The 12989-nt window shown below is 40.6% G+C and overlaps 1 protein-coding gene across 10 annotated transcripts in view; it reads right to left on the reverse strand.

Annotated features, from left to right (window-relative positions):
- MPDZ (multiple PDZ domain crumbs cell polarity complex component) overlaps window positions 1-12989 on the reverse strand; it is a 138169-nt gene that overhangs the window by 107315 nt on the left and 17865 nt on the right. For all 10 annotated transcript variants that reach the window (XM_014520680.2, XM_025206084.1, XM_025206082.1 and 7 more), the window contains exons 2-3: window positions 11046-11104; window positions 10240-10406 (exon numbers count right to left, since the gene is read on the reverse strand). In XM_014520680.2, the coding sequence (XP_014376166.1) occupies window positions 10240-10406; window positions 11046-11061 (183 nt within the window). In that variant the 5' untranslated portion in view covers window positions 11062-11104. The remainder of the gene's footprint in view (window positions 1-10239; window positions 10407-11045; window positions 11105-12989) is intronic.

The following is a 12989-nucleotide window of genomic DNA, read 5'->3' on the forward strand; positions in this document are numbered from 1 at the left end:
TGGGGGCCCTCCAGACACTATCCGCGATACCTCCCGGGGCCCTCTCGTAGGCTCGGGGCAAGCTAGAACGGCCGCCCGAGCGAAGGCAGCTCGAGAGCGCCTGGTTGAGCAGAGGCGGGCACACACAGGTTTGAGGCATTTGCATTTAGATGATAAACTAGCTTCACCATTTTTGTGTAGTTCCTCATTTTAAAGTTAAATATTTTGTGGAGCATTTCTGTGCTGTATTTTTTCTTATAAGGATGTTGGATTTCATTATATTATGGTCACCTTACACAGAAGCTCAGCTATACAAAATGCTCAAACCATAGACTACTAAGAATGAAATCAAGTTGATTCACTTCTTTCAGCCCCAGAACTGGTTGTTCTAAAAAGCAATAATTAAAATAAGAAATTTAGAAATTTTCTCTCTGAATCACACACAGAGAAGAGATATACTCAGTCTACATGAAGCTAATTGGAGTCACCCATTATTGTTGTATACCCGACTTTTGTAGCTTCTTTCATCTCCCTGTTCTCTACCAGCCTTTCATGGTTATCTTCACCGTACTGAAGATAATATATACTATCAATGGTACAGACCTTAACGTTATGTATTCTTATTTAAGAACGAATTTGAAAAATCAAACACCAGGCCAATCCTTCACTGATTAGGAATGGTCGGACAGCATCTGAAATGAATTTCTATTGTTTGCTTTATTACACACAAACTTGCGGTTGGCAACCTTCAAATCTATACTCCATAATTTGGCTTTCAACTGAAATTAAAGAAAGATCCTCCAACTGTGACTGAGCTATGGCAGAACATAAATATGACTAAGTTTTAAAAATCTGCATTCTCTGCTTGCAACTGTTATAACCAATATTTAATAGAATCTTGAACACAATGGACAGATTTGGGACAAAACCTTACTTTTCTCAGAAAGGCTAACGTGACATTTTGCACTTGTTTCATATTTCAGTTACCTACCAAAAGTTAGAAGTTTATTGCTAAGATCTAGAATACTAATGTGAGACGCATCTTGGAATTAATGTCCATTTTACCATGCTTTTCTTAAAATAATGCACTGGTATGAGACGCATCTCAAATATAAATAATTCTTTGTGAGGTATCCTTAATGTTTCATAATCATACAAAAAACAGAATAGCTTGTGCTGCTGCTGAAAGTTGTAAAAATATTTCTTCAGGTGACTGCATAATAGTATTCAAAACATAAAGAAATGAACTTTCTAGTTATCTTCTGAATTAGGTAATAGTTTACCTTTTACCTCAAAAATCAAACATTCTCTTTCTGGCTTGTACTCTAAATTATTTTTCTCATGGAAAACTAGCTTCAATTTCCAAGTCATCAAGCAGTTCCTCAGTCTCAGTCAGGATACTCATGCAACCCTTACCAGAACAGTAGTTTATAAGGAAACCTTCAAGGCATGTAAGAGGATGAATAGTTCACTTCATACTGCTTCGTTTTACTTAACTTACCTCAACTTGCAATGTTAACTTCTACTCTACCATGCTACTGGCAGCATGTTCAAAAATCAAAAGAAATGTTCTTTCATACTAATTGTGTCCCCTCTACCATATTTTCTGCTTTTTCAGAATCAATCTAACTAACCAAAGTCATCTGCATGTCTACTAATGTCTTCAGTATAGTGAAACAGAATAATACTTGCCCTCTTTCAAGGAAGAAATGATTTCCTTCTTGATCACATATCCAAGAATTTTAATAACATTGGTTTAAATAGTTTTGCCCAGGTAGCATTTGTACATTTCCTTTGACACATTTCAATGGGGATGTTCTTTCATACAAGGTCATATTTCCCAAGAAACTCCACAGATTTCAAAAATTTGCTATTGGGAAATGAATACACTTGGTCTGTTGAACCTTAAAAGGAATCATTTTCTCATCGGTACAGCCTGCTCAAATAAAAAACAGTTTACTGATGTTTTATAAGAGAATTTCTAAGTCTTTCCACAAATGATAGCTGTTCCTATGATCTACAGATTTTTCTTTTTTCACTAGGATACTCAATACATTTTTCCAGTCTCCAATACCATTACTCTGAAATCACAAGTAAATGAAGTAATAGACAGATTCTGCTCAAGTGAAAAACTGGCATAAGAAATGGAAGGCTGAAAATTTTCTTCCATAACTATCCAGAGAAACTTCCTTACAATTTGTACTGGCCCACATTCACAAGCAACAGACAGACTCCATCACAGGTTGCCGACCATTTAGCAGGATCTTTCACAGCAATGGTCAGTTTCCTCCTCTGTAGACTTCCCCATATTCTTTATATAACTGTGCATTTACATCAAGTTATTGCTCCAAAATATTTCCATATCCAGATGTATCAATGGTGACAACACTGTCCTCTCATTCTCTTTTTTCAGATTTGCTGGAACTATTAGAAATAAATTTTCTTTTTCTATATGTTATTTTCAAAAGTGGGAGTACCAATATCTTGGTTGAGTGATCATTCATAAGTAGAAGATTCCAAAGTATCAGTTGGAGGCTAAAGAGTTAATTTCCACAATCTTAAAAGTACTTAACTTTGTTTCACAAACTTTGGCTTTCCTTTTAGCTTTTCCTCTGTGATATTCAGCTCCAGGGAGGTGTTTACTTTTTCATAAAAGTGTATTACTATCACAACCTGGATACCTCACTATCACTTTTGCATTTGACCAGGATGGTTAGAACCATTCCTGAAGACTACTAGCTAACTACATGTATAACAAACATAAATTATTTGAGGAACTTCTAAACAAATCCAAAATGACTAGTCCAAATAGAAGGTCATCTGCTGCTGTTTACAAATTCCATGAAATTACTAATTTTAACAGAAGCAATCACTGCCTGCAAATAATAAATGTTTCACATTTACAAATCTTTTCTTTTGAAATTCTCAACTTCTTACTGTGGTAGTTAGTTGCTTACTTCATATCCCTAATCATAAAAATAGAGATCATTCCACAGAGAACATTAAGATGCTAGTAGGTATCTCAAGAAAGATGATGCCCCTGTGCTTGTAAGAATTTTTTTTTTTTTTATCAAATATTAATTTGTACTACTTGGAAGTAATAAAAATCACTTTAACTCCATCATGAAGTAACTGTATGGTACTATAATTATTTAAGTACCATGTGAAGGAATATTGCTTTGTTCTATAATTTGGCTAATGCTAATTTGTCTTGATTGGCTTTCCCTTTACTATACGTAACATCTGCAATATTAACGTCATCTGGGTACAGACGAAAATTCACTGATACCACACAATATGATAAAACTTATGTTACAGCCACATAGACTCAAAATGCAATCAAATACTGCTTTAATTTTATTGTTCAAAATGCTTTAAATAAAAAATGTTCTATTCCAGTCATGTCAAAGGCACACCAACATTAAAGGAACATAGTCAGCATTTTTATGCCTCTTAAAATTAGGCCTCTTACAAGTTAAGTGTTTTTATGTATCATAGCACTGCAAAAGAAAATAAAGTATATATACATTTTAAAAATGCCAGGGGAATGCTAAAAGTAAAGTACTCTCTGTATGGTCCCCTTTCCAGTTTTTTCTTTGTTTTGTCTTTCATAGGGAAAGCCCACAAAAAAGGCCCAAAGAACTGGCCCCCTAACAGCTGGCACCATCCAAGCACCATAACAATACATACCAGCTGCTTATACTGGTTCATGCAAGTTACCTGTAAACACTACAGCTAGGTACCTGGAGGCACAAACCTCCAGTGGAATCTGTACCTTCTCCTGGGTAGCCTGGTCCAAATGATTACTACCCCTTATACCTCACTTAAGAACTCTAAGAGCTTGTGTACAGCACAGTAGTAAAGCAGATCACAGGTGAGAGATGTGGGGATAGGAGCAGGGTTGGGTTGGGTTGGGGGGACGACACTGATCTTTTCCCAAATTAGTTTTTATAAGCATGTGAAAGCCTTGGATCAAATGACAGGGTCTAGTAAACAATTAGTACTGTAGTGAAGAGACAGCAGTCTAGTAATTGCAAGTGCTTCTTTTGTGTAATCCTTTGGAGGAATTTTACTTGCTGAGTGGCCCCTAACAGGAAAAAGTAGTAGTTTTCCTGTGTTTGCCTTTAATTTCTTTGTTATATAGATTTATACTGTAAAGCACTACAGGGCCTATGTAGAGCCCCCAACAACAATGTACCAGACAGCATTTGCCTGCATTGTGAGAGGTATTTTCCATGATTTATATGTAACATCTATGGTCAAACTTGCAAAGAAAAAATCTGAGGAATGTAGCCCAGCAAAGGAAGGGATTTTTCTCATTAGCTGTGCCTTGCTTGAGCTTGAGGTGGAGGAGGGAGGGAAGCTCAGAGAGAGACACAAAGAAGAGAGGAGAGAAATACCAGTAGTGGCTATTACTTTGTGTCACATTTTTAAATAGTAAAAAATAAATGAATAAATAAAATTATTTAACACTTGAGTTCAATAAAGCAGCAGACACATTTTTCTAGTTGCTTCCTTATCTTCAAATATTGAGCTTGTTCTGTAGTCTCAACATCAAAAAGCAAACATTCAATAACGAATGAGTATACCAAGAGGGAAAAACATTACGGTTGTTATAGTATCCTTAAATGGAAATAAAGTGCTTGAAAGCATGATTTTACTGTTTCACACTAAAAAAAAATACATTCAGTTTAGTTTGGTTCCGACTTTTTCCCACTCAACCTCCTAATTTTGCATTGTAAGATAAATTGGGCAATTTAAACTTTGGCTTATTTTAATTAAAAAATAATAATATATAGCAAATAGTCACCTACTAATAGATATTTGAGTCCCCTGCTAAAAGGCAATGCACAACAACAATAAAACAAAGAGAAAATCAGCCAGGAAAAGCCAAAGGTTTCAGCACAAAGAGAAACTTGAGAGGTCTCCGGTAAGTCTATGCACCTAATGAAAAACGTATTCCCAGTTAAAATAGTACCTCAGTACCACTTCTATGCTACTTGCACTAGACCAGTTTGACTGGCACATAAATTGGCATCAGTGTTCCTCTTCTCATAACTTTGGGTATGGGCAAACATACATTTGAATCATATTGAAAGAGGAGGGGGAAGCTGTGGTTCGGGAATATGGACGAGTTGTGCCTATCTGTTAGGTCTTACATTCCTGTAGCAAGACCAGTTAGCTAATGCACCCTAACTTTGAATGAAACAAGGCTAAAGTTGGAAAAGCTTTGCTACACCTGTACTGCTAGAGTCATTCAGAAGTAATAGTGGCATCATAACAGATAGTACTGGTATGCTTGGATATCAATACAATTGTTACATCTGTCTATTTGTTCATTCTGCCTTAGAGATTTTTAGAGCACAGAGTCTTTCTTGAATAGTTAGGAAGTATCTAGTGCAGCAGTTCCCAAACTATGGGTTGTGACCTCAAATAGGATTGCAACATCAGCAGATGGGGTCATAACAAACATGCCCCCTGAGATTTCTGCACCTACAGCAGAGTGCGGGGCTGCAACTGGGCCAGGCCAGCTCCAGGCAGGAGCCTTCTCTGCTGCCCAGCAGGTGGGACCCACTGTGGAAAGGCATGCCATACCACCATGGCCACCAAGGTGAGGCACAGTAGCAGCAGTGGTGCGATTTGTGCCCACGTTGCTGCCAGGTGAGCAGGGGGCACCTCAACTTGGCAACCATGGCGGCACAGTGCTCCCTCCCTCCCATACTGGGTCCTGCCCACTGGGCCACAGAGCCCTGGGGAGGAGGGCAGCAGGGTGGGGAGCCCCAAGCCTGCAGTGGGCAGCCTGCATCCTCCCCCACCACGGGCTCCACTCCGGGAGTGCTGCCTGCGGGGGGGCAGAGAAACCAGGCTCTACAGTCAGCTGCAGCTGCCACTGGCTCCCACGGGGGGCAGCCACAGGCCTTGGGCGTGCTGGGGAGGGCAGAGGACTGTGGGTGTGAAGTGAGGGCCACCTGGGGTGGTGGGGGGTTGAGGGTTGGAAATCAGGGGCCATGTTGAGAAAATGGGGTCATAAATGGGGTCACGCTGAGGAAAAGTTTGAGAAGCACTGCTCTAGTAATTAGTATGTAAATTAAGCCCATAAGCATCACAGGCATTTTTAAGTAATGAACAGGTTAACACACCTTTTCTTCTCCTTTCAGGTTATCAAGATAGGGACCGCTCAGCTTCCCCAGTGTTCAAATCTCAATTCAGGTCACATCAAAATTGAAAATAAATTTGGCACATTCATTACAGCAATAGGCCACAAAATGAAACCATCCTGCATTTTAGCACTATTTGACTTCATTTCTCAACAGAAGCCCAGAGCTCAAACAACAAAGGAATCCTGCACTGCCTTGCAAAGCCTACTACAGTGAAGCTAGGAAGGTTGTACACTTTTTTTCCTGGAATTATTACTAGCCCAGGGGCAGGCAATTATTTTGGGTGGAGGACCAGTTCACGAGATTTGGTGAGCTTTCAAGAGCCACAGGGGTTGCCCCGCCCTTTGACAGTTCCCTGCCCCCTGGTTGCCATGTTGGGACCAGAAGTCCCGCTCCTGACCCCTGACCTTTGCCATGGGAAGTCCCTCCCCTTACTCCTTTTGCGGGGGAGAGTTGCCATCTTAGAAACAAAAAAAACCCCAAATCATACACTAAAAGTCAAACACCTACTATAACATATTTTAGTTTTATTACAAAAAATATTTTTGTCATGATTTGTGCTTGCATACCGTACATAAAGGTGATTGCAGAATAACTAAAAGCTGAAGTCTTAGTCTTGTATATTGTGTGGGCAGTGTGGGTGGCATAGGGGATGTTGGGGATTGTGTATATGTGGGGGATTGTGGGGACAGGGTGTGGGTATGTGACATCTGTGGGGTGTGAGGGAGGGTGAGGGTTCTGGGGACCCCCCCCCCCCCCCCCCCCCCCGCCGCTGAGCCCCCCCAGCCACAGCAAACAGAAGTAGCAGCAGCAGCAGCTTGGGGCGCTCATGCCCGGCACAGGCACTGGTACCTGGCATTTCGCAGCTCCAGCTAGCATTGCACATTGAAGCGAGGAGCACAGCCCCCGCCAGGCCGTCTCTATCACTGGCACTCACCATCGTGCACACTCGCTAGAGCCAGCTGCCCTTCCCACCCCCTTCAGGTCTTCCCTCCCATGCAGCACAAGTGCAGGAGCTGCGTCAGGGAGCACCAGCACCAGCAATAGAGACAGTCAAGCAAGGGCTGCACCTCACTGCGATGTGCAGTGTTGGCTGGAGCTGTACAACACTGGGCACCAGTGCCTGCGCTGGGCATGAACACCCTGAGTGCCCCTGCCTGCTGTTGTTGCTGCGTTCCATGATGGGAGTGGGGGGGGGGGGGGCCCCTCCCCCCCACCCCCGGGGGTGGGGGGGGGGGGTCCCCCATCCCCCCACACTCTCCCTCACACCCACACTCTGCCCATCCAAGCTCTGTGCTGCTGCTGCCCTCTGTGCACAGGTTCTGTATTACCGCCAGGCCTAGCCCCACGCTCCCACCTAGCTGCAGCTCTGCCCCAGTCCCCACCACTTTCCTACCTGATGCCCAGAGTAAGCAGGACACTGGGGAAGCTGATCAAGTCCCCAGGGATTGCAGCAGCAGCAGCCCTGCCTGGAACCCTGCTGCTGGCTGGCTGGGCCAGCCCCTTCTGCCCACGAGGGTGGGAGTGAGCTACAATAGGGTATGTTGGGAGTCTGTATATGTGGGCACCTTGCTCTCACTCTCATGGGCAAAAGAGCTGGATGGGGTGCTACTCATTGGAGGGCGCCACAGGCTGGATGAATGTGCCTGAAGGGTCAGATCTGGCCTGTGGGCCATATTTTTCCTGCCCCTGTACTAGCCAGTAGCTTCAGCCAGGGAATACAAGACGTATAAATTAAATTTATTTAAAAAGTCCAAAAGATTATCTTTGGATAAACTAAAGGCTTCACAATTCCTAGAGCAACTCAGATCTCATTTAATTTTATTTTCTTAAACTTGTTTTACTTTCTTTCTTCTTTTCTTTTTCAAACAAATCAGTAGAATTATTTATAATTATTTAAATAAGGCACAAAGAAAACACAGACAGTTCCAGGCTCTATTTTAAAACTGCATCTAAGCTGTAGAGAGATGCAGGGAGATGACCCAGATCTGTGCACAACAGTACACCTGTATTTACATATGCAGTCATTTTTTCAGATACATGCAGACCTGGTTGTCTCACATGAAAGCAGCCTGTTAGGTATTCAAGCAGTAAATGACATTAAAATCATCAACCTGGCATACATCACCATGATAATCACACACATAAATAAAGGGGTGCAATGACAGGTATATGCTGCAGGTGAATCTTTGACTATCTCTTTTCAATGGCATTAAGTTATAGATTTGATTAAATACCCTAACCTAAAACATTTAAGGAAAGAGGAATGAATCTATTTTATCTAACCACGCCACACAAAGGTAAAAATTCCATTTGCCCTTTTAGTAAACTACTGGTAACAGTTCAAGGCACACCTCCATTTCAAACGGTAGGCTCCCTCAGATATCAGTCATGTAATTAATTCACTGTGTGCGTGTTTTGTTTATGTCAGTGTTAAATTTCCCTTCAGTAATGGTAAAAATCAACACATGCACTATGTTCACATCAGAATGTCAACGCTTTTTTTTCTGAGCATTTTGTTGTTGCTGTTGCAGTAGCAGTCTAAGGTGACAATCTAGTTTCTCAGTACCAAGAATATAAAGAGTGAAATGCGCACTGAAGTATGATACTGTAAATAATATACCAATGTGCTTGTAATCTGGTTATAATACATGAAGATGAATTCCAGAACTACAGGAAATAACTAACAGCCAGGTTGTGTCAGCTACTGCTCAGTTGTAATAGAAGCAAGGATAAAAGGGGTTTTTAAGTTGCACTCTGATATAGGGGCCAGATTCAACCTCAGTGCCACAGTAATTCAGAATGCAGGAACTGCTTCTTCCAACTATCCCTGATGCACTAGCTGACCAAAAATGGATTACGGAATTTCTACAGAAAAAGCCTTGTCCAGGCCCTCTCTCATGAATCTGTGGAATGGCTAGCTGCAAAGATGGATGCATATCCTGGTTTTAACAGTCACTTACAGTATTTACCTGACTCCAAGATTACTCTGAATTTAATACAATCCCACAATAATTAGAGTCTATACATGGAAACTTTATAAATCTGTTACAAGTTTCCATGTACAGAAACTTTGTAAATCTGTTACAATTTTCCATGTACAGAATCTAATTATTGGAGGGTTATCTTGAATTCATCCCTCCCATTGCTGTATCAGAAAAGCAGTGGCAGGAGCCAGATAGTAGGGGTGGCAGTGGAGGCAGGTGGTAGGGGGGCAAGTGGCAGAGCAGGCAGTAGAGGGCAGTGCATGAGACAGTGGGAGGGCAGGTGGTGGGGGAAGGGGTCAAACAGCCTGACCCCTGTGCCTTGCCCCTCCACACCTTACCCCTTGCCACCTTGTCTTCCCCACTACTTCCTTCCCCTGCTAGCTGCACCCCCCCAGCCCCGCTGCCTTTTTCTCCATGTTAAATAGCAAGGGGAACCCCTCCTGGATTCAAGCAAATACAGTATTAAAAACTACTTTTTATACTCAATATATCTTTCTCATGACATCAAGGAGAAACTAATCAATCTATTATAACCATATTCAGGGATTTTTTATATCTGCTGATAAAGTAAAAAAAAATTAACATCCTCTTCTATGCTTTTTTGTTGCCTATTATCTGTTACTGCTATATAAGGAAATAATCCCACTATTGCCAGTGATCTGAAATTTCCATGAAAATGGTGTTTCTATACTACCAAACTGCCAAGAGGGAAGTGGATCACAAGTCACAGGTCTTAAAAATTAAATGCTTCTTCATTGTGTCCTTAGCGGTTTATCTTTCTTTTATTTTGAATTTATTAGAAGTCAACCTTCTGCTACCTTTCCAGATAAGGCCATCATTTAGCATACATCAATATACTATATGCAAACAACTAGGAAAATATATACATATGCATTAGCATTTAGGACTTGACCCAAAACCCACTGAAGTAAATGGGAATCTTTTGATGGATTTCAACAGGTTTAGGATTAGGCCTAGGATCAGGCCTTTAATTTTCACTATTCTATCAGTCAATATGCAATTTCTAAACTGTTAACAAGCAACAACAAATTATGCCAGGCTTTTACAAAAACTTATTAACTTCTCCCCTTTTCCTTGGATGCTGCTGTTCCTACCTGATCTCTCAGCTGCTGAACAGAAGTCTGAAGGTTCAGAATCTGGTTGAAGAGAGGGCTCTGCAGCACTGACTTAAGTAAGTTCAGTTTCTCCTCATTTGCTGTGTCACCTTGTTCCCATAATTTTGCCTGCAGGCGTTCCACTGCCTGGAGGGCCCTTTGTGTATCTGTAGGCATATTCATTATTAGTCAGCAGCAGCTTAGAAAAGGGCACATACAGGCATTTCCGACTACTCAAACATCACTTTTCTATCTCCCCCAACTAGAAAACAGAAGTGATTTTTTTTCTACATTAGTCACTTTTTCAAATTTTAAATATTAAAAAACCAGCCCAAATCTGTTCTCATTTGCATTGGTGAAATTCCGTTTGAAGTTGATGACAATGCAAGAACTAGGGGGAGTTGCAGATTAGACTGTTCAGAAAACGAGAGGTGAAGGAATCATGACTACAGATACATTTCAACAGCCAGTATTAAAAATACATTTAAGAAAAAGCAGTTGACTTTATAAAATTATTTTTTTGCAAAAAAAGGTAACATTTTCCAACCAGCTTTAATAACTACTAAAGGTGAAATAAAATTAAAACAGGCAATGATAGTAAATAGTCCATATTCAAAAATCAAGTAGATTGTATGCAAAATTTGGGAGGTAATTCAAAACAAAATACAGGACAACAAAAGCATCAGGTATTTTTTAACTATAGTAGCTGTGCGTGACAAAACTTAGCTCAACTGTCTCGTATATAATTATATAGCTCTATCACGTAAACTTAGATTGGCCAGAAACAGTGTTACATAAAAACTTACCTATTGTTTCCAGCATGCTTTTCTCTACCCAGCTTCTGCTTCAAACTGGTAAACGACAGCTAAAAATAACAGAAAAGATAATGGTGACGTACAGAGAATTTTAAGAATCAAATATTTACAAATGAATAAATGAACCTGAACTCAAGAAAAAAAAAAGCACTGTAACCTCTATCAATCAAGTTAAACTAGGATTTCATTCGAAGTCACTTCTCAGCCCCAAAAAAGAAACTATTTCTAAGATTATTTTTCATATTATTCCTACGCTTCCATTTTATTTACATGCTGTGTAAGGTGCACTGTACTATTTTAACCAGAAGCTTTGGATAGGGTTTTTAAGTGACACTGTACAGCATTCAATGACTTTATGTTACAGTGCTTCATACAAACATTCCCTGCATTGTCATTTTCTGTCACACAAATTTCATTTTGCAGAGGTGTAGGTTATAGCTGTGTTGGTCTACAGACATAGGCAGACAAGGTTCTTTGGGTGAATCTGATATCTTTCATTTTGAAATTTTAAGTTTAAACTGTAAGAATCATGATTTTCTAACAAAACTAAGAAAAAACATGAGTTTCATATAATAATAAGGAATCATCATTATTAGTTATTATTTACATGGCACCAAACTTTTGTTAAGCACATCATAATCAAGAGCTACCAAAATCAAACAGACAATGTACAAAGGAAGTAAGACAGGATACAACAAAACAAAGGGATGAACTGTGGCTCCTTGTTCCATGACCACCATTTATTTATGTTGAATACATATTACTATCAGCACAGGGTTGGGATAGCTGAATTACTCATATGATGTGAAGCTACAACGTAAGTTATGTAAATCATCAAATAAAACATTATATAACACCCCATCAGCATGTATATGGTGTGAGTGATATTATTTAATAAAAATGTAAATGATTTAAAAATCATCGTAAGGATTATTTTTTCTATAATCCATCTGCAAATCGAGGTGCCTTAGTTACCATGAATACAAACGTGCAGGACTGGAGAAGGACCACAGGGCTACAGAAAATCTGTGAAATAACCTTAAATAAAATCACAACTTTAAAGCCTAATATCCTACCTTTAAAGCCTAGCCTATCCTATAGTACCACAGTAGGATAATTTCTACCTCTATCTCCTATATGACTAGGAGTTATTGGTTTTGCATAGAGCTATACTCGTTAACAAAATGTTAAGATGAGGAATCTTCGGGGGTTAGAAGGGTTAGAGATTCCTCCGACCTGACTGTCCAGTTGCCAGATACACAAACCCCAAAGTGTACTAAATCAAATACCTTATTTGAGGTCCTTATTTGGGCATGGAGAAGTTTACTTAATTTCAAGAATAAATCTTCAGCTCTGTCATCTTTGTGACCTATTGACACCAACAAAATACCTCCTTCAAGCCTGGCCAACGCTTCTTTTAAATATCCAGTGAAGACTAAGATCCAATTCCTCAACAAAAGATGTATCACAATTGAGAAGAAAGATGACAAGGGGTCTGGTGTGCCCCCACAACACTGCAGCTGCTATGCACGACATCAGGCCCATCCAACTTGCAGCTCATGGGCCACATGCAGCCTGAGGGGGGTTAATTTGCAGTCCCACCTGGCCGCCATTCCCATGGCTCCAGATATATCAGGAGCCAGGGTCCCTGAGCTTCCCATCCCTCCTTCAGCTTACCGTTCTTATCTCCACAACATGGGCAAGGTGGCACAGCATAGCAAAGCCCACAGGGCTGGAGGACCCTGTGGCCAAGGTGCCTGCTCAGCATGATTTCATAGATTTCATAGACATTAGGGCTGGAAGGGACCTCGGAAGATCATCGAGTCCAGCCCCCTGCCCAAAGGGCAGGAAGTCAGCTGGGGTCAGAGGATCCCAGCAAGATAAGCATCCAGTTTGCTCTTGAAGGTGTTTAATGTAGCCGCTTGTACCACCTCC

This window comes from Alligator sinensis, unplaced genomic scaffold (assembly GCF_000455745.1).
Source record: "Alligator sinensis unplaced genomic scaffold, ASM45574v1 scaffold798_1, whole genome shotgun sequence".
Lineage (NCBI taxonomy): Eukaryota > Metazoa > Chordata > Crocodylia > Alligatoridae > Alligator > Alligator sinensis.